The sequence below is a fragment of the Podarcis liolepis genome, assembly GCF_965112155.1.
Source record: "Podarcis liolepis genome assembly, chromosome: 3".
In the NCBI taxonomy this organism is placed as follows: domain Eukaryota; kingdom Metazoa; phylum Chordata; class Lepidosauria; order Squamata; family Lacertidae; genus Podarcis; species Podarcis liolepis.
Window position 1 is genome coordinate 76,883,313 of NC_139557.1, and position 18,720 is coordinate 76,902,032.

Sequence of the window (18,720 nt, forward strand, 5' to 3'; positions counted from 1 at the left end):
TTAAGTACTTAACCTGAGGTACCACTGTATTGCTATGTAGCCAATTATTTCTATATTCAGATGTGGTTTAAGAAATACAGGACAATTCATGTTTGTTTAAATCTCACCCAGCAGAAGTCATTGCTTGTATAGGAAATAAAACTGGTGACGTTAATAGCACAAAGTGGCCCGTGACACTCTCTTTGTGCGCTTATTCAGAGGTAGCAACTTTGCAAAAGCTCTTTTGCAAAATGCCACTTGGAAATTATTCATTATTGCTTGTAGTTTGCATTTTAAATCACTCACAATACTGGTTGGTGGGTAGATGCTGGTTGCACTGCAGATTTATTTTACTGTAAGTTTAAAAAAACAGCTGGAGGAAGAGGAGGGTGAAAAAACAGCTGTGAGTGGAGGGGGACACACCCTTCTCCAGCCTTTGAACCCCTTGGGAAATTCAACACACCTGCTGTATCTGGAACTGAGTGTGGAAAGTGCAGCTGAATGGGACACAGCTGGGGGCCTCCACTTTGGGCCTGTAAAAAGCAAGTCTCAAGTGAGAGACTAGGGTAATGTCCACTGCTTCCAGGAACTCTTCTTGTTGTGAAGCTTTTGCAGATGAGCTGACAGTTTGCATAGACCATGGGTGAGAGCCTGCAGACTGAGAGGGAGGGTGTGTCGGAAGGAAAAATGCATTTATATTGATTTATATTTTTGTAATATTAAGTTGTCTGTTGTTGCTTCAGTTTTCTGTACACCACTTAGAGGTATTTTTAAATATGTTAAGCAGTATAAAAATGGTGTAAGTAACAAGCATAAAATAATAATGCAGTTTTGTTTGTTGGATCTTTTTGGAAAAATTGTAATAGCTAAATGGAGTTTTAACACATGTTATTTTCAATGCCTTCATCCAGCTCTGGTTGGTAGTTGTTGCACCGTTTTCATAGTCCTTTTATGCTTTCATTTTTTGTTCTCAGCCGCCTTGGGGACATTTTAGGCTGGAAGCCAGGATATAAGAATTTTAAAGAATAAATAATTAAACAACTCATTATAGTTGAGGACCATGAACATCTGTGGTAGATGAAGTACTGAGATTTCTGGGGGGAAAGTAGAGTGCCTTTAGTGCCTTTAATAACACCCACAGATAGCACCTTCCCTTAACTTTGCCCAGTTTTAGCCAATTCATGGGTCCCCTGTAGCCTTCTCAAAATGGCAGCTAAGGTGGCCATCACAAAAGTTACCGGTTATTGCTCTCCTGGACTGCCTCTCCCCATAACTTCAGTACTTGTTTGATGTTACCTCAAGGATTTCCTACCCCATCCCAATAACTAGTAGTAATGGCCTTTTCTTTACTTCTTTTAAAATATGCTTTATTTTGTGATTCATATTATTTCTAGTCTTTAGCATTCAAACCTATCTGTTTCAGAGACTTTGCTCCTTGTTCCTTGTTTTAAACAAGCCCAAGGGACAGTGTTTTTGTCACCATTTGTTGTTCTTGGGCAAGGACAAGTATGTGTCAGTTTCATCTGCCAGTTGACAGTGACGATCTTGCCATTATCAGTTTCTTGAAAATGACAATATTACCCCTGTTCTATTTATTTATTTAACAGGAGTTGCATATTGCTTAATCATCAAAGCTTCTAAGATGTTTACATAAAACACACATTAAAATACTGGTAAAATCTGATGTTAAAAAACAAGCTGACCTAAACATTTCAAAATATAAATAAAACCAGATACAGTATAAATAATACAATTATATACGTCGTATTTACACAAGTCACCTTCAACATCTGCTTGAGAACCTAGGATCTGAAAATCAAGGAGAGATTGGTTTGCTTCACAAAGCATTGGCATTCCTGACATGCCTTTGTAATGAATTAAGATCTTCTGGATGAATTGCTGCACAAAATGGCATGTTGTTTTATTGGATGAATAGACGTCTTTGGGCTCCTGGGATCTCCCCAAATGCATAAACAAGAGTAGCCAGCCCAATGAACAGTATTACAAATTTCAAGAGGGAAGAAGAATTTGGCATGGGACTCTGCCACTTGACTTTCTCATTAGAATGAATTTCTGGAGGGGATATTTTACTGTGGTTTGTATTTAACAGAAAGATTGTTGTTCAGTCATTCATGTCTAATGGCATAATTCAAGATTTAAGGCAAAATGGTACTGAGGTGCCACACTTGTTCTGCAGACACAGCTGGTGCAGCAACGGGTGCCTTGAAAACACATGCAAAATAGGCTTGCAGGTATCGCATGAAAAATCTGTCATTGGTTAACTAATGAGCATTTCAAATAAATAAAAAAATGTCCAGTAGCACCTTAGAGACCAACTAAGTTTGTTCTGGGTTTAAGCTTTCATGTGCATGCACACTTCTTCAGATACCATTTCAGTTATGGTAGCTGAAGAGGCAAATCACTCTTTAAGAAGAAAAGCAGGATGTGTCTTTGGTAGTGGCAGCAATTGCAGAAGAAACATCAAAGAACGATGTGTCTGAGCACGCGCTTCTCATTCACACACCTAATTACCTTGTTTTGTTTGAATGGATGCTCTCCATGATAACCATGTTGAGTGCCAGTTGCTGGGAGACACATGTGGGAAGAGTGCTGTTGCACTCAGGTCCTGGTTTTGCACTTCCCATAGGCTTCTGATTGACCACTGCGAGAACAGGATGCAGGAGCAGATGGACCATTCACCTGATCCAAGCTACATTATGTTCTTAATGCTATTTAATACTATTATAGAACAGTTGATTACAAAAAGAGTGTCGCTAACCTGTGGCCCTCCAAATGGGTTGCAACGCCCATCATCCCAGTCTATTGACCATGCTGGATGGGACTGATGGAAACCACAATCCAATAACACCTGAAGGGCCATAGGTTGGACATCCCTGATCAGTAACATCTGCGTTGGCTTGAGCTACCTGTTTTAGGTATGCCATGGACTGAATTGCATGGAGGGAAATGTAGGGAACTTGGGAATGACTCAGGTGCGTTTTTGAACAGGAGAGCTTATCCATATGAGTTGACACTAGAAACAAAGTACTAGCATGTTCAAGACTGGGATAACCCAAGATAACATGGCAGTTATGACCGGGATATTTTTAAGACCTTTTGAGTCATTTGTCAAAGTGGCCATGGGAGTGGGGGAACTGAGGACTCCGTCAACCAGCTGGAGTCTTCCCCATCCAGGTCAGAACAGACTTCTGGTTTGATCCAGCAGCTTTTGATGTTCTTCTGCTTGTGTGGGATGCCACAAGGCACATAGTGGATGCATATGAATCTTCTAATTCCATAGCATGTGGAGTAAACCTTTTCAACTCTGGCTCTGGCCTGGTGGAACGCTCTGCCTCATGAGACCAGGGCCCTGCAGGATCTGATTTCTTTCTGCAGGGCCTGTAAGACAGAGTTGTTCCGCCTGGCCTTTGGCTTGGAGCCAATTTGATTCCCTCCCTCTCTTTCTTTTTTCTTTTCCTTCTCCTCCTGCGATGAGGCTACATTTTAATATTTTAATATTTCAATATTTTAATGTTGTATTTTAATTTTGTTTTTAAGTTGTAATCATTCAACTTGTTTTTCTTATTGCTTGTAAGCCGCTCTGAGCCCAGCCTTGGCTGGGAGGGCGGGGTATAAATAAATTTTATTATTATTATTATTAGTGCAGATGAGTTGTATTAATGAAACTAACACTGCTTTGGTGATGACTATTCATGTGGGTTCAGTACAGCTCTGATATTTACCTTGTTTGTTTTTGCTAGTATACAGGCTACCTGCATTTTGTGGTCTTTTGACATCAGACTGGGGAAAAAATAATTCTTGAAGCTTAATCAAGAATTTTTTTCACAGATGATATTGAGATTTTTGGCTAGCGTGTTTTAAAGTGCATGACAGGACTTCAGTGCACAACTGAATGGGGCTGAAATCCAGCCTGGACCATTACAGCTGTGCCACACCTTTAAAGATCTGGGGGTGGGGGTGGAGAGTTTGATCATCCCAGCCAGTTCAGATTGTAAACATGAACTCGATAGATAAATAAGTTTGGCCAGCCCTATTTGTGGCTTCTTCCAGATCAAGCTAGTAGTACTTATCCATCTCATTTGAAGGATAATTTCCCTAGTGGACAAGATGATCAAGTGCCACCACCTGAAGACTGTTTGTACTCAGCCGGCTGTCTTTCTTTCCACAAATCTGAAGCTGCTCTCAATATTGCAGAGTTGCTTCCAGAAAAATGAATACTATAAAAGTCACTGCTAAAGGCACATCATGCATACATTTATATTTATGCACAATGAAAGTATGCAAATTATCTGTGACCTTTTGTCTTGCAATATTATTCCATGGTATCCCTGGATGCTAAGGACTTTCCCTATTATGGCAACACAAATAAATGTGATGGGAGAAATAACAAAAGCAAATGTACATATTCCTCGCTACCCCTGCCCCAATTTATGATTCCATGGGGAAACCCTATTTTTTATTTCATCAAATGCTTTTGTTTTCTTTTTCCATCAATATTTATAGTATTTATAAGGGCAACTCCCTTCAGTAACAATAAGAGCTGAACACACAAACCCAGAGAGAGAGAGAGAGAGAGAGAGAGAGAGAGACAAAAAGAAATTGACATTGCTTGTATTTGAAAAAAACAACCTTTGACATGTTTACAGAATGCAGTCACATAGTTTCCCCTAAGCTAACTCCTTCCAGCTTTATATCATTCTTTTTTGGCTAGATTAAGGAAGTTTGCACTCTAGTACTTTCTTTTCCCTCTGCTACAGCTATTGATTTGCATTAAATTAAACCATCAGATCAATAGCTTGACTATAGTCCAAAGGTGAGAAAAATCCAGATACTTTTCATGGCGTTTTTCTCTCCCTTCAATTTGTTGGCAGGAAAGTAGAACTATTGGGATTTTGAAGGGCCTTTAAATGAAAGTGCCCAGCTATATATACTGGAAATCAAGGGAGGAGCACATATTCCCCGTGAGCAGAGAGAATTGTATGATGTTCTTAATCCTTTTAAACTAGTTAAAATGTTTGATGGAGATGTGTGTATGTCCTAACAGTGTTTCCCAGGGAGTTTATAGCTGACCTACTTTTAACTAGTGGCGGTTGCTTATCTGTTACTTTTTTTTTGTCATTGAGCATTGCTGATTTATTAAGCTATATCTTCAAGGGCATTGTAAAATTGTATGTAGGGAATAGGACACAACTGTGAAAAGTGAGAATTACTGTATCAGATAATATCCAATTAAAATCTAGCTAGCACAGCAGGAGAAATTGGAACTAGGGTTTATCATTCATGTAACATAATACATTGCAGTATTAGTTGGAAACAAAGTAAGTGTGAAACAGATTCCCCACCTTCCCCTCCAATTATTAATCTCTATTGACGTTTTATGTCAGGGGGGAAGAGAGAAAGCCTGAGTCGGAATGTGTCATGTTCCAAGGCCATGTAAAGATGGGAACAGGTTGAAGAGCACTAAAAGTGGGAGCATCAAAGCTTCCTATTAGGAAAGAACTTATCACATGTTTAAGTGAAAGTGTTTGCAACTGACACATCACTAGAGGTTGGCAAATTGGTTTTTACTTTTGTTCTAGAATGCGCTGTGATTCAAGGATGTGATTATATTCTTGCCATCTCTCCCATGCTGAGCTGTGGAGGATTAGAAGAATTAAGGGAAATGTCTGCCTCAGGTGTAAAGGCAGTACACAAGTTGGCTGTGGGACCAAGTCTTGGAGTTGTGCCCCTTCCACACCTTGTAGAGGATCTTGAATGTAACTAGGGTCGTTTGTGTAAATGCCATGAAAAGTGGGTGGAGGTACATCATAAGGGAAACCAGCTCATATTAATGTGTGAATGGGGAGGGTGTGTACATGCCCCACTCTTGGCCTGTGTGTGAATCGGTCTACAGTCCTGTTTCAGAAATTCTAATACCAGGAGGTATTTGAGGTCTAGTGGAGGGGAATGTCAGAATTGTAACTTGGACAGCTAGGGTGTAATTTTGGCTCTCTCTCTTCATATGAGGAGGTGGTACCGTATGTGCATTGTAGAACTGGTTTATTTCCTCTGTGTCTTACTTTTTAATTAAAATTGACTTTAAAAAGCACACTGATCTTCAGAGCAAGAGAGATAGAGACTGATTTTTAAATGTGAACAAATACAACTCTTCTGCCAATGTATTTTTAATTCTTCTATATCATAGGGGTAGTTGAATTTCTTCTTTTACTGCTAAATTTGAACTTTAGAAGGGATTCTATTGAAATATCATGTGAGTCAAAGTACAAGGATAGCGCAGAAGGGAAGTTAGTACAGAAGAGGCTTACCTAGTAGGATGGGGCCATTACACTGGCCTCCCAGTGGGTGGGTTGGTTACTGGGTGCGAGAAGGGAAGGGTTGAGTGGATGAGGAGGTCAGCATGGTTCACTCCTTCTGGAGCACCAGCCTCCCCTTCTGCTTACTGTGTAATTATTGCAATATTTACTTTTCTCTTTTCATCTCCCTCCCACTTCCCTCTATAACAATTCTGCCTACAGCCACGTGTATGCATACCTGCAACTAAGGTAACAAGCATCTGTTGAAGTGGGCTGTAGCCCCATAATAATGTTACAACAGCCGGGTGCCTGTCCCCCTCTCTGCTGAGCAGTGGCAAGAGCCCATGGGGTCCCAGGCGCGCGCGCGCGCGCGCACACACACACACACACACACACACACACGGTCTGTGTCCTTTTGGAGAATGGAAGACCCAGTGGAGACTGTCGTGCTTTAAGAAATAGGGTTTATTCACCTATTTACACCTTCGGTCTGCATGTAGGGAGTCCAGATCTTATAGCATAGGCATTCCAAGAGGCAGCACTGTAAGCTGCCTGCAGCCAGGCTCTCGCAAGATGGATCTCTCCCCTTCTTCCAACTTATTCTTCCCAGAAACCCCTTTTCCTGTCCCCTCAAACATACACTCCATCACATTGGTAACATCTCACTTCCCAATGGCCCATCAACACCTTTTGTCATGTGAACTGGTTTGCTGTTCACCCAGCCAGGCTGGTTTGCTTAAGCCAGTCCAGGAATTCCATGCCTGGCACAGTTCTGCAGTTTGTGCTTTAATCCATATCCTGATTAATAAAAATCCTAGTATTTATTCATTCCTAGGGTTTAGGGGGACCCCCCTGATCTATAACAATAAATTTCTTCATCTTTAAAGTGCCACAAGACTTGTGTTATTGTTGCTGCAAAAGATGAATATGGCTACTTCTCTAGTTTATATAACAACTTCTAAGATGCTAAGGGATGTTATGCAGATAAATAAAATCTCTGGAGTGTTTTAGTTCTAATAAAGATTGTGATAACCTGGGCTACTGAAGTAGGTTTCATCCCATTTGAAAGATAATACTCAGTAGATGGGCCGTCCTAGTAGATAAGCATTTAAAAGTGAAGAAACATCTTGGCTTGAGTACTTCTCTCTGTGAACAGTACCTTTCCCTTTCCTTTCTCTGTTTTCACCCATAGTGTCCAGCAGCTGCCTATTTTTTTATATATATATATATATATATATATATATATATATATGGGACGTGGGTGGCGCTGTGGGTAAAAGCCTCAGCGCCTAGGGCTTGCCGATCGAAAGGTTGGTGGTTCGAATCCCTGCAGCGGGGTGCGCTCCCGTTGCTCGGTCCCAGCGCCTGCCAACCTAGCAGTTCGAAAGCACCCCCCGGGTGCAAGTAGATAAATAGGGACCGCTTACTGGCGGGAAGGTAAACGGCGTTTCCGTGTGCTGCGCTGGCTCTCCAGATGCAGCTTTGTCATGCTGGCCACGTGACCCGGAAGTGTCTCCGGACAGCGCTGGCCCCCGGCCTCTTAAGTGAGATGGGTGCACAACCCTAGAGTCTGTCAAGACTGGCCCGTACGGGCAGGGGTGCCTTTACCTTTACATATATATATATATATATATATATATATATATATATATATATATATATGAGCTTTATTAAGTAAAATAGATTTGTTTAATTTCAGATTCATGGTTGTAGTCTGAAATTCAAAAGGAAAAAAGCCCAATTAAACTTTTGCTTTTCTATGATGCAAAAATAAGCAAAATTCTCTCTTCAAAATAATTGCTATAAAATACTGCCCCCCCCCTAAATGACACAAACTTTGTTTTTGTCTTATAGAGAAGAAGTTGAAGGAAGGTATTCTCAGGTACATGGAAGTGCTGGAGGAAAAACTGCAAAGGTAAAGGAAGGATGGGATCTTTAAAATATTTAGAAAATATATCATTTTTAATTTGTTACTTTATGCTGTACAATATTTCTGATGACTATTCTGTCTACTCCCCTATAATTCAAAGGACTGGTTTGGACTTTAGGCGGCTTTTTGGGATAACATGTCTAATTATTGTAACTTTGTTTAGTTGATGGTCTCTTTTTAAAATATGAGAAATATGAAACTTGGTTTTCAAAAAATGGGTTGAAAGGTCAAAAGTCTCAAGATATTTCAGTGTAGTGTTCTATAAAATGTGAGGCCAGTCTCAGTGGAGGGATTTATTTATATATTTCTAAAAATATTTTTATATTGCTGTTCATTTTAAAAAAATCAGAGTGGTTTACAACAGTAATGCAGAAACAATAAATTAAAACCATATATTTTGGCTGGCTTATACGGAAACCACAAACCCTTTCTATGTGAAGTAAAGATTGTGTAAAGGTAAAGGGACCCCTGACCATTAGGTCCAGTCATGACTGACTCTAGGGTTGCGGCGCTCATCCTGCTTTATTGGCCGAGGGAGCCATCGTACAGCTTCCGGGTCATGTGGCCAGCATGATTAAGCCGCTTCTGGCGAACCGGAGCTGCACACGGAAACGCTGTTTACCTTCCTGCCAGAGTGGTACCTATTTATCTACTTGCACTTTTTGATGTGCTTTCGAACTGCTAGGTTGGCAGGAGCAGGGACCGAGCAACAGGAGCTCACCCCGTCGCGGGGATTCAAACCGTTGACCTTCTGATTGGCAAGTCCTAGGCTCTGTGGTTTAACCCACAGCGCCACCCACGTCCCATGAAAGATTGTGTATTATGCACCTAAAATGGTAGCCTTGTGAAATGAGTCTGGACTTGTGAGCTTGCCCTTCCTATCAGAAGCTTAAAGAATACTGCAAGCCAACCAGCTGTTTTTGCTCTCTACTTTTCTACTTTCCCCTTTTGTCTGCTTTTCTTCAGTTTTCACTGTACATTAATTTACATCAGGGAGGCTTGAGGATTGTTTTAATTATTCAGAAATGTGGACTATGTCACAGGTAGAATGGGACTTCAGGGCTGCAAGGCATTTCCCACACATAACCAGAGAAGCGAAAGTAGATTGCTTCAGTGTTGAGGTGAAATGAGAGGGGGGGGGGCGGGGAACTGTGTGGAAATTGTTCTGATTCATAGCATCCAGGAAGCAGAGACAGCAAGCTTCTGGAGTTATTGAATCTCCATTTGAGACCACACCAAAACATCCTTGTCAGCTTGAGTGACATTATGCTGGTTAAGAAAAGGAATAGGCATGGGGGAACACTTTTGGTTCACAGCACCAGTCTACATACATGTGTATTTCACTCTTCTGGCACTGATGCAGCCTTTGCCTTTAAATAGTGCATTTGCCTGTCCATCTACATTGATAAGGTTTGTGGCAGGCGGGTGGAGCTGGGCATGCCATCTGATACTGCCTGTTTTCCCTTTTAAGACAGCGTCAGCCTTGATGTGGAAGGGCTCTCCTTCCAATGTCACACTAGCAGAAGGTTGAAAAATGCCTGCTCTGTTCCTTGTGAATGAGTATGCACATAACATCCGGTGGCAGAAAATCCTCCTATTGATCTTGCACATGGCATATTTCAGATAAACTTAGCCATGGCTCATTGGTTGTATCATATCATGAAGTAATTCCCTGTTTGATTATGAAGAACTTTGGAGATCATGAAGAATTCTCGTCTTTTTATTCCAGGTCCAAAAATAGAAAGCAAGAAAACAATGTCATTGTTATGTTAATCCTTATTCAGAACATTTGCTTATTCCCCCCTCCTGAGCCGTTGCTGAGATTAATGTTTAATCTTCCAGCTTTGAAGAGCTCTGGTGTTTCCCTCAAGGCTTTGGTTGCCTCTTAAAAGGCTTATCGCTTGGTGTTGTGTTACTCTTATAACAGGATAATCTAAGTATTTATGATTTCTAAAAAGTTCTTCAGATGCTACAGTATATAGTTTCGAAGGGCCTAGACTCTGTAATGAAACATGTGTCTTTATAGGAAAGTCACCATGCAAGTCCTGACCCTCATCCAGCAAAGCGGTGGTCAGGGATGATGGGAGTTGTAAGCCAGCAACATTTGGAAGGCAACAAGCTCCCTAATATTGATTTATGTTTAGTAGCATGGTGTCCTGTCCTCTAAATCACACTGAGGGCCATCTAGTCCAACCTCTAGAAATGGAGGAATCTCAACTAGATCCTACGTGAGAGATGACCATTCAACCTCTTTCCTCTTCAATTTCCTCCTGCTTTTGGGAGACAGTGGTGCAGGAGAGGGTGGGGAAGCACCTGGCCCTTCACTTGCCTGACCGGCCTCTTCTGTCAAGCCGTCCTATGCTCTGTCCTCCAGTTCTTAAGCTTTCCCTGCATCTGACTCTTGCTTTCTGGTTGTACAGGTCCCCACAAATCACTGGGCCCCTTTCCCGAGTCAAATTCCAGTACCTGTCAGTGTCTTCCCAGTCCCTTACACCAGTGTTCCCCAGCCTTGGGCCTCCAGCTGTTTTTGGACTACAATTCCCATCATCCTTGAACACTGGTCTTGCTAGCGAGGGATGATGGGAGTTGTAGTCCAAAAACAGCTGGAGGCCCAAGGTTGGGGAACACTGCCTTATACCACTCCATTTTAATTGTTGCAAGACGAATTAAATGCTACCCTCAATAACATTTAGGACAGGGAGGTGTAAATTCAAAGATGATGATGATGATGATAATTAATAATAGTTGCGTCCAAGCCATTCCTAACTCGAAGACAGCAACAAGAATATTACATACCACAGAGAGATCAGTATCCACTCTATATTCTGTAATAGCATTCTATTATATCTCACAGGCCACATGGTGATTCGTCCAAAATCCCTTATCACAGTTGCCTCAGGCTCCAAACTACTTTTTTATTTGTGTCAGTCACCATAAATATCACTTCTTTTTTTGAGCTGAAGAATTTAATGTGATTACGCTGTACTCCAAATCTCAAACAGAGAAAGCAGGCAGAGGAGGGAGCTGGGCACATTTAGTCGCTCTTCTTAATTCCCAGATAGAAATCTTACAATTATTTAGGGGGATGCCATTCTTTGAAGGATGATAACTATTGACAACGCACAAAGGAGCCTTACTTGTTTATTCTGTTTTAGAATTTGGAAAGTGGGAGTATAAATGAATACGGGGTTTAATACGCTCCAACGCTGTGATATACATTTGCATTGCTGCTAAAGACTGACAGTGATACAGTACCCTGGAGCTTTGAAAATGAATACCACCCCCACCCACCCCTTTAACTGATTCCTTACTATTTGTCTTCATTATTTCTATTCAACTTCATCTTTGTTTAATTTAACAAGTGCACTTGTCAGTTCATGAGCATGTGGCAACAGTGCTGAATTTTGAAACAAGATGGTGTGTGTAAGGCATAAGGTGTGTATTTTTTTTCAAGAGAGCTTACATTCAGATTTATGAAATGAGCACTCATTTCGGTTACATGGTATCCTTTACTTAATCTTGTATTTCTCTAAATGATTAAAGGGGCCATGGCTAAATGGTTGAGCAGTTGAAACTTACGAGACGTCACATTTGACAGTCCGACATCCCTTGTTAATGGTTCCTAGGTAGCGGAATCAGAAGAGACATCTGCCTTAGCCCCAAGAGAACTCTGTTAGAGTTGATAGTAGTGGGCCATTGAAATAGCCAGCATATGGTGGTTCCCTGTATTACTTGGATTCTTTAAGAAGCCACAGTTAATTTAATTAGTTTGAAATAAATCTGATTAACCCAGGAGACCCCCAGTTTGGCTACCCTCCTTTTTTGCAAGCATTTTCTGCAACTCTTTGTCTCTTTTGAACTACATGGAACGTTACCAGCAAAGATTGCAGTGCGCCTTATTCACTAGTAAAGCCCAATTTTGTTCCCAATTTTGGTCTTACATGAATAGTTCTTTTTCATGCATTCCTGTTCTGGGGAAGAGCACCTTGTTTTGGGAACTGTACCCAGGCCCCCAACCAGCTTTATCTGTTCTTGACATCTATAGAAGTGATTTTTGCAAGAGGTTGCTGTTTGGGTATGCCACTTACGTCACACATAGTACATGTGGTTAATCATCCCAGTCAGTTCAAGTAATGGAATGAATATAAAACTCTATCATGGCAAGCCTGGATATCATATTCCTGGAAAAACATGCTGCTGCTGGTGAACGAGGCAGCAGAAGTGGGACTACTAGGGCCAGACTGCCAGGTGCAGTTTTTGGGGTCCTCACCTCCAACTCCCTTTGTGTCCACCATCTTTCATTCCCCAGAGTGGCTCCAACCTGACATGGGCCCAGAAGTGCTCTGAGAACCAAAGGAGTGGACTCTTCAGATGCTGTGGGGGCTGCCACTACCTGATAAGGAGGAAGGGATTGACTGAGCAGATGGTGGAGAAGAGGCCCATCCTTTTTCTAACCTTTCTTCAAAACCTTTTTTAGAAGACAATAAGCAAACTGGAGGCAGTACACTGACAACATGCATGAGAAAGTAAAGGGTCTGTTACCAACAGGGAACAATTTATTTTGTTTGGGGGGCAGGGAAAGAAAGAAAAAGGGATCCTCCTAATTCTACCATCCTGAATGTGACATGAGGCTCCCTGAGGGCATCTTGCTCTGGTTTCCTCAAACCTGGGGCCCCCACTGGCCTGCAGAGATCTAGTCTTGGGTGCATCAGGAGCTGACAGAACCTTAGCAGATAGAAGTGGATAGGGCCATCTAATTACCTTTGGCCTCAACATCAAGGACTACCTTTGCCAATAACCTCCATGCTTTTGGAAACTTCTACCAACAATGGGGTAGCTTCAGCCTGGCTGATGCAGTCTTTCAATATTTTTAGGTACTTAGTTTTCATTTGGGAGGTCAGGTGTGACCTTAACCTTTCATTCCGAGGCTACTGGGGGTGCCTGACCTTTGTGCAGAGTTTCAGGTACACAGGTTAATAGAAGGACAGGCTAGACTGAACTTGAGAGTCTTCCAGACATTGTGAGATCTACAACAACCTTTTGACACTCTGCTCTTGCCTCTTAGAATGGTAGGCGGATGGGGCCACCTCTCTCTAACTCCTATAGTTACTGCCCAACCCAGAAGACTTTGCAGGGTGGAGCAAAAGACTGCAAGCCTCTTGTTTTGTTTATTAATGAATTTAGTTCTGCCAGTGTTAGAAATTCATGACTACTACGCTGGCATCATTGATTCTTTGAAAAATAAAGAAAGAGCACGGGAAAGCATATCAGAGCTAGAAAATCTATACAGCTTATACATTCTTGGCAATGATGCAGGTTTTTTAAAATCAATATAAGAAGTCAGTTTTTTGGACTTATTGTCCTTGACAGTGCCCTTTGAAATTTATGAAGTAGCAATGCACAACACCCCAGTTTTTGTTTAACTTTGTATTATTTAAAATTGGTCCAAGGTTAGCTTTATTCAGGCTACTGAGTTGAGCTTTGTTCTCTTTTATCTTTGGTTTTTGATCTCCCAAGAAATACTGATTGCTTAAGACATAGTGCTTTGGGATGTGAATTTATTCTCATTTGTGAAACCCAAGTACAGTGGTACCTCGGTTTAAGAACAGTCCTGTTTACGAATGATTCGGTTTATGAACTCTGCAAAACTGGAAGTAGTGTCCCAGTTTGAGAACTTGACCTCGGTCTAATATTGGAATCTGAATGATGGAAGGGCACCGGTGGTGGGAGGCCTCATTAGGGAAAGCGTGCCTCGGTTTAAGAACGGTTTTGGTTTAAGAACGGACTTCCATAACAGATTAAGTTCGTAAACCGAGGTACCACTGTATGTTTTTTTCTCCCTTATGTCATTGCGAAGATTCAAAGTGCTGCAGAGTGGCACCTGACATTTCCCCTTCTTGCATGAGATATACCAAATTCGTAACACATAGTTCTGGGTGAAAGGGCACATTTTTAGGGAATGCAGCAGTATCCAGCAATACACAGGATGCATGCGTGAGGCATGCTGCTGCTGCAAAATGCTGAAGGATAATTTGCACAAAGTTGAAGGGCCAACTGTATCCAGCTGCACCCAGTCAAGGAATTGTAGGGTGCCCGGGCTTGGTTCCAAGCTAAGGGCTGTTGGAACTGTTTCAGCTATCACTGCATTAACTTTAGCAAATAATATGGCTGCTGGGCAGATAGCTTCTGGACTCCAGGTGTAGCTGGGCTTTGCAGAGTATGAAAAGCCAGGGCGCATCAACGCAGCACACTGCAACACTATGCATTGATGGTATTCTGCACACCTTCATCCCAGGAATTAAATGATACATACTTGAACTTTTTGAGCTTGTCAGAGGAACTACAGTCGTGCCTTGGTTCTCGAATGCCTTGGTACTCATATGCTTTGGCTCCCAAAACCCAGAAGTAAGTGTTCCGGTTTTCGAACATTCTTTGGAAGTTGAATGTCCAATGCAGCTTCCGCTTGAGCGCAGGAAGCTCCTGCAGCCAATTGGAAGCCGCGCTTTGGTTTTCGAACGTTTTCGGAAGTTGAATAGACTTCCTGAATGGACTACCTTTGAGAGCCAAGGTATGACTGTATAGCAAAACAAAGCTGTGAAAATGATCTCGTGCTAACCCTATGTAACAAAAAATCCCATCTCTTACAACCCTGTTGCAAAATTATTTGCTGTACAGTGTTTTGTGGAGAGGGAAAAGAATCCCACACATCAGAAGTAGGAAACTGAATCTGGCAGGCCAGAGCCTTACCTCCCTTACTCTTCACGTGTCAATTTAGAGAGGTGGGCAGGGCTCCCTGACATTATTATAATATCAGGTGATAACTTCAGAGGGGTTTGCTCTAACTGTTGATTGGTGGTTACACCAAGTCCCTTTGAAGATGTACTTTGGATTCAAACCATGCCTACATTTTTCCTTTGCAAATCAGCAAGTTTTCTGGAAACAAAAAATGTCCACTTGCAGGTATAGTTTGAATGCAAACTACACCTGCAAAGGGACTTCAAAGGGACTTACTGTAATCTCCAGTCAGCTAATTGGTGAATGCAGAAAGCCTCTTAGAAGGCACACCAACGGGGAACTCCCCAGTGCAGCCGATCCTAGTGTGGTTCACTTTCAGCTGATTGGTGTCATCAGTGATCCAAAGAACAACTGGGAGCTCACTTTAAGCTCCCATCAGTGTCTTTGTGACTGTGTCCTGATGTCAGGTGTGAGGCACATGGGTGTGGTGTGGGGAGAAACAGTCCCAAGAGCTAAATTGGGACCCACGCCCTGCCTAGTTAGGCCCACAGGCTAGAGATCATCTCACCGTGCTTTATGCTAATGGAAAACTCTTTCTCACAGTGACTATTCTTATGTAGCCAAAACTGTACGGTCCACATGCAAGAGGGAGAAATCAGCAGATTTGAGAGAGTTCCAAAGTTTCAGAAGCACAACAATGCTTAGCAGCCACAGAACAGTAACTATATGTGAGGGAGCAGAAAATGGGGTGGGAGAGTTGCATGGAATATCCTGTAAAAGGGCATGATGCACTGGGTGGCCAGAACTCTGAACAGGAACATTCCATTCTGCAACATTTTGTTGCAGGTCTTCCTTGTACTTCTTATACTAGATATGGGAGCATTAGAATAGCTCTATGTGCAACAAATTCTGTACATTATACACCAGATAATATCCCTTTAAAAAGATACAGTGTTTAAAATAAACCAATTAGAAAGTAAGCTCTTACAAGGCTCCTTGCTGCTTTCCTTGTCAATTAGTTAATTTCTTTCCTTTGACAAGTCAGCTCTGCAAGCTTATCTTCATCACCTTAGAAAGAAATCAAAGGAAAAACAATCAGCTACAGCAGTCTGTCATTTTGTGTTTCCCATGGAGATAATTTAACTATAACACAGTGACATTGAACATTGATAGGAAAATGACAGGCCATGATTAAAGTTTTGTCCTAGATGAAATGAATGTCTGGCAGATGAAAAGAATACATAAAACCCCAACCTAATTCCCATCCCTGACTCTTGCTCAAATGCTTTTTTTATGACTGTTATTGCCTAGTATTATGTGGTATGTTGTTTTTAATAACCATAATCAAACATCCATTATTGGTTTTCAGCAATAGAAAAATTGTTCTTTCCCCTATATTTTCTCAAATGGCCTTACAGAGTATAAAGAGTGGTTACATAATTTGTACGCTCACATAAAATACAAGGAATTTGCTCTGCCCTCAAGCAAGATATTGATGTCAGGGTGTGTGTCCCCCTTCTTTTAAGGGAAAGAGAAAGGAATAATTTTGTCATGCTATTTTTAGAGTTCAGTGTAAATTTCAGCAATTAGGCATTGTATTCTGTGGGTGCAGATGTAATTGTTTATTCTAGGCTGTGAAACTGAAGATACTAATTGTTGATATGTAAGATTTAGTAAAGGAAGAAGGCATGGTCAGACAACCAAAATACATTTTCAAAGCAATATACGTAAACAATTTCTTTTACAATAAAGCATTGTTTTCAAATAGCTTTGTTGAATCCGTGTGCGGATTCTGCTACTTACATGCATGTGAGAGCAACAGATTTTGTTGACATGTTGAAATGGCTCATACTGATCCTAAGTGTGTTGCCCCCATCTGTGCAAAGTGTTCCTCCACTAGTGGTTCCATTCACTTTAATGGAAATGGCAGCTCTGGTCAAGCTTCCTTTTGTTGTTCCCTTCACTGAAGTGTATATGGAGTGAGTGGAGAACCTCCACATAAGCCATGGAGGCACAGAAAGGGACTGCAATATGATGACTGAATGAAACAACTGTGCTGATGCATCAGCCAAGCACTCCTTGGCACAAAAGCTTTCCTTCTTGTTCTAGAAGAAGAAGAAATGATGTGTACATTTGAGAATGTCTGCTAGTGAATTGGTTCTAAAGCGTGTTATTCTGCAGAAGCAATACTTGTTAATTTCAATGGAGCTGACTCAGTGTGGGCACCACTTGCACAGCCCTAAATCTGTCCTTGGGTAGTGTGTGTGTGTGTGTGTGTGTGTGTGTGTGTGTGTTCCTTCTCAAGAGTGTTTCTGATTGTAGCCCATTTAATTTCTCACTTCCTATTGCTTCATCACCACCATCATCATCATTATTTAATTTGTATGTAGCCTTTCCATAATTAGAACCATACTCAAGGCAATTTAGAACATGCAAATATTTACATAATATTTACCATCTGGGCTGTGATACCACCCTTGAATCTCTGAGGCAAAGGCTCTGGGACATATCACATAGTGATCTCCGATCTCAATCTCATGTTATCTGTGGCCCATTAGCAGTAGGAATTCACTACGGGTTCGAGTTTCAGACACCTGCATATCTTATGATCAAGCTAGGGAACTATTGATAAAACCACTACAGTGGTACCTCGGGTTACATATGCTTCAGGTTACAGACTCTGCTAGCCCAGAAATAATACCTCGGGTTAAGAAGTTTGCTTCAGGATGAGAACAGAAATCGTGCTCCAGCGGTGTGGCAGCAGCAGGAGGCCCCATTAGCTAAAGCAGTGCTTCAGGTTAAGAACAGTTTCAGGTTAAGTACAGACCTCTGGAACGAATTAAGTACTTAACCCGAGGTACCACTGTATTGGCAAATTGGCCGGGTCAATATGAAGCCTACTATATCAAGTATCTTCTGGATGACAAGTCCAATGATATCACATTGGCCGTGGCAAAGTTTCTTTCAGTAGTCATACGAATCAAAGATTAACATACCCATGACTAAACAAATAACGCTTCGGTCTTCCTTCCCTGGGAGGTTGTCTGTATGAATCTGTATTTAATTCTGAAACCATGTTATGGGTTGTTGGACCGCAATAAAGATTATTATTAATATAACAAAAGTAGTCAAAAATAATAAATAAATCACATCAAAAAGTACACAACCATAACTGAACGATTTTCACACAAATCATAAGATCTAAAAACAATGATATAAAATAACAGCCCCCCAACCCCCCCAACAGTACCCCAAACAATACTTCAACCCAAGAGTCTGTTCAGCAGCCTCAGCTTTTGTTGCTGGAGTGGGTCAAGGTCTTGCTCTCCCAGGCAAGGTGGAATAGTCCAGCAATGCTAGGAGCAGCTCTTCCAGGACTCACAGCCAATTGACTTCTATGATAGAAAAAAGCATAAGCATGCATAGGGCTGGATACTTATCTACTTGTATGATATTAATGACTGTAGACATTTGGGATAGGGAACATGGAAATCAATTATGCAATAGAGAAATGAAAGCTAAATTTTTAAAAAGTTAGATTATGTAGAAGCAAGGTCCATAAAATTTCCTCTTTGAAAAATTTCTAAGTGTCAGAAGATGGCTACTGTAACATGAGCATGCTAGTGTTAAATTCTCAAAGAAAGTAGGAGTTAAATGTTGAACTTACTTTAAGTTCCAGTTATTACACTTTTAGTGTAATCTCTGGCCTTTACTGACCCACAGACTAAAGCAGATTATAGTAACCATAAAACTAGTAACACA

General features: G+C 41.3%; 1 protein-coding gene across 8 annotated transcripts in view; it reads left to right on the forward strand.

The window, feature by feature from the left end:
- DISC1 (DISC1 scaffold protein) overlaps positions 1 to 18,720 on the forward strand; it is a 151,418-nt gene that overhangs the window by 98,644 nt on the left and 34,054 nt on the right. For all 8 annotated transcript variants that reach the window (XM_083496832.1, XM_083496831.1, XM_083496826.1 and 5 more), the window contains one exon: positions 8,148 to 8,208. In XM_083496832.1, coding sequence (XP_083352958.1) covers positions 8,148 to 8,208 — 61 coding nt within the window. The remainder of the gene's footprint in view (positions 1 to 8,147; positions 8,209 to 18,720) is intronic.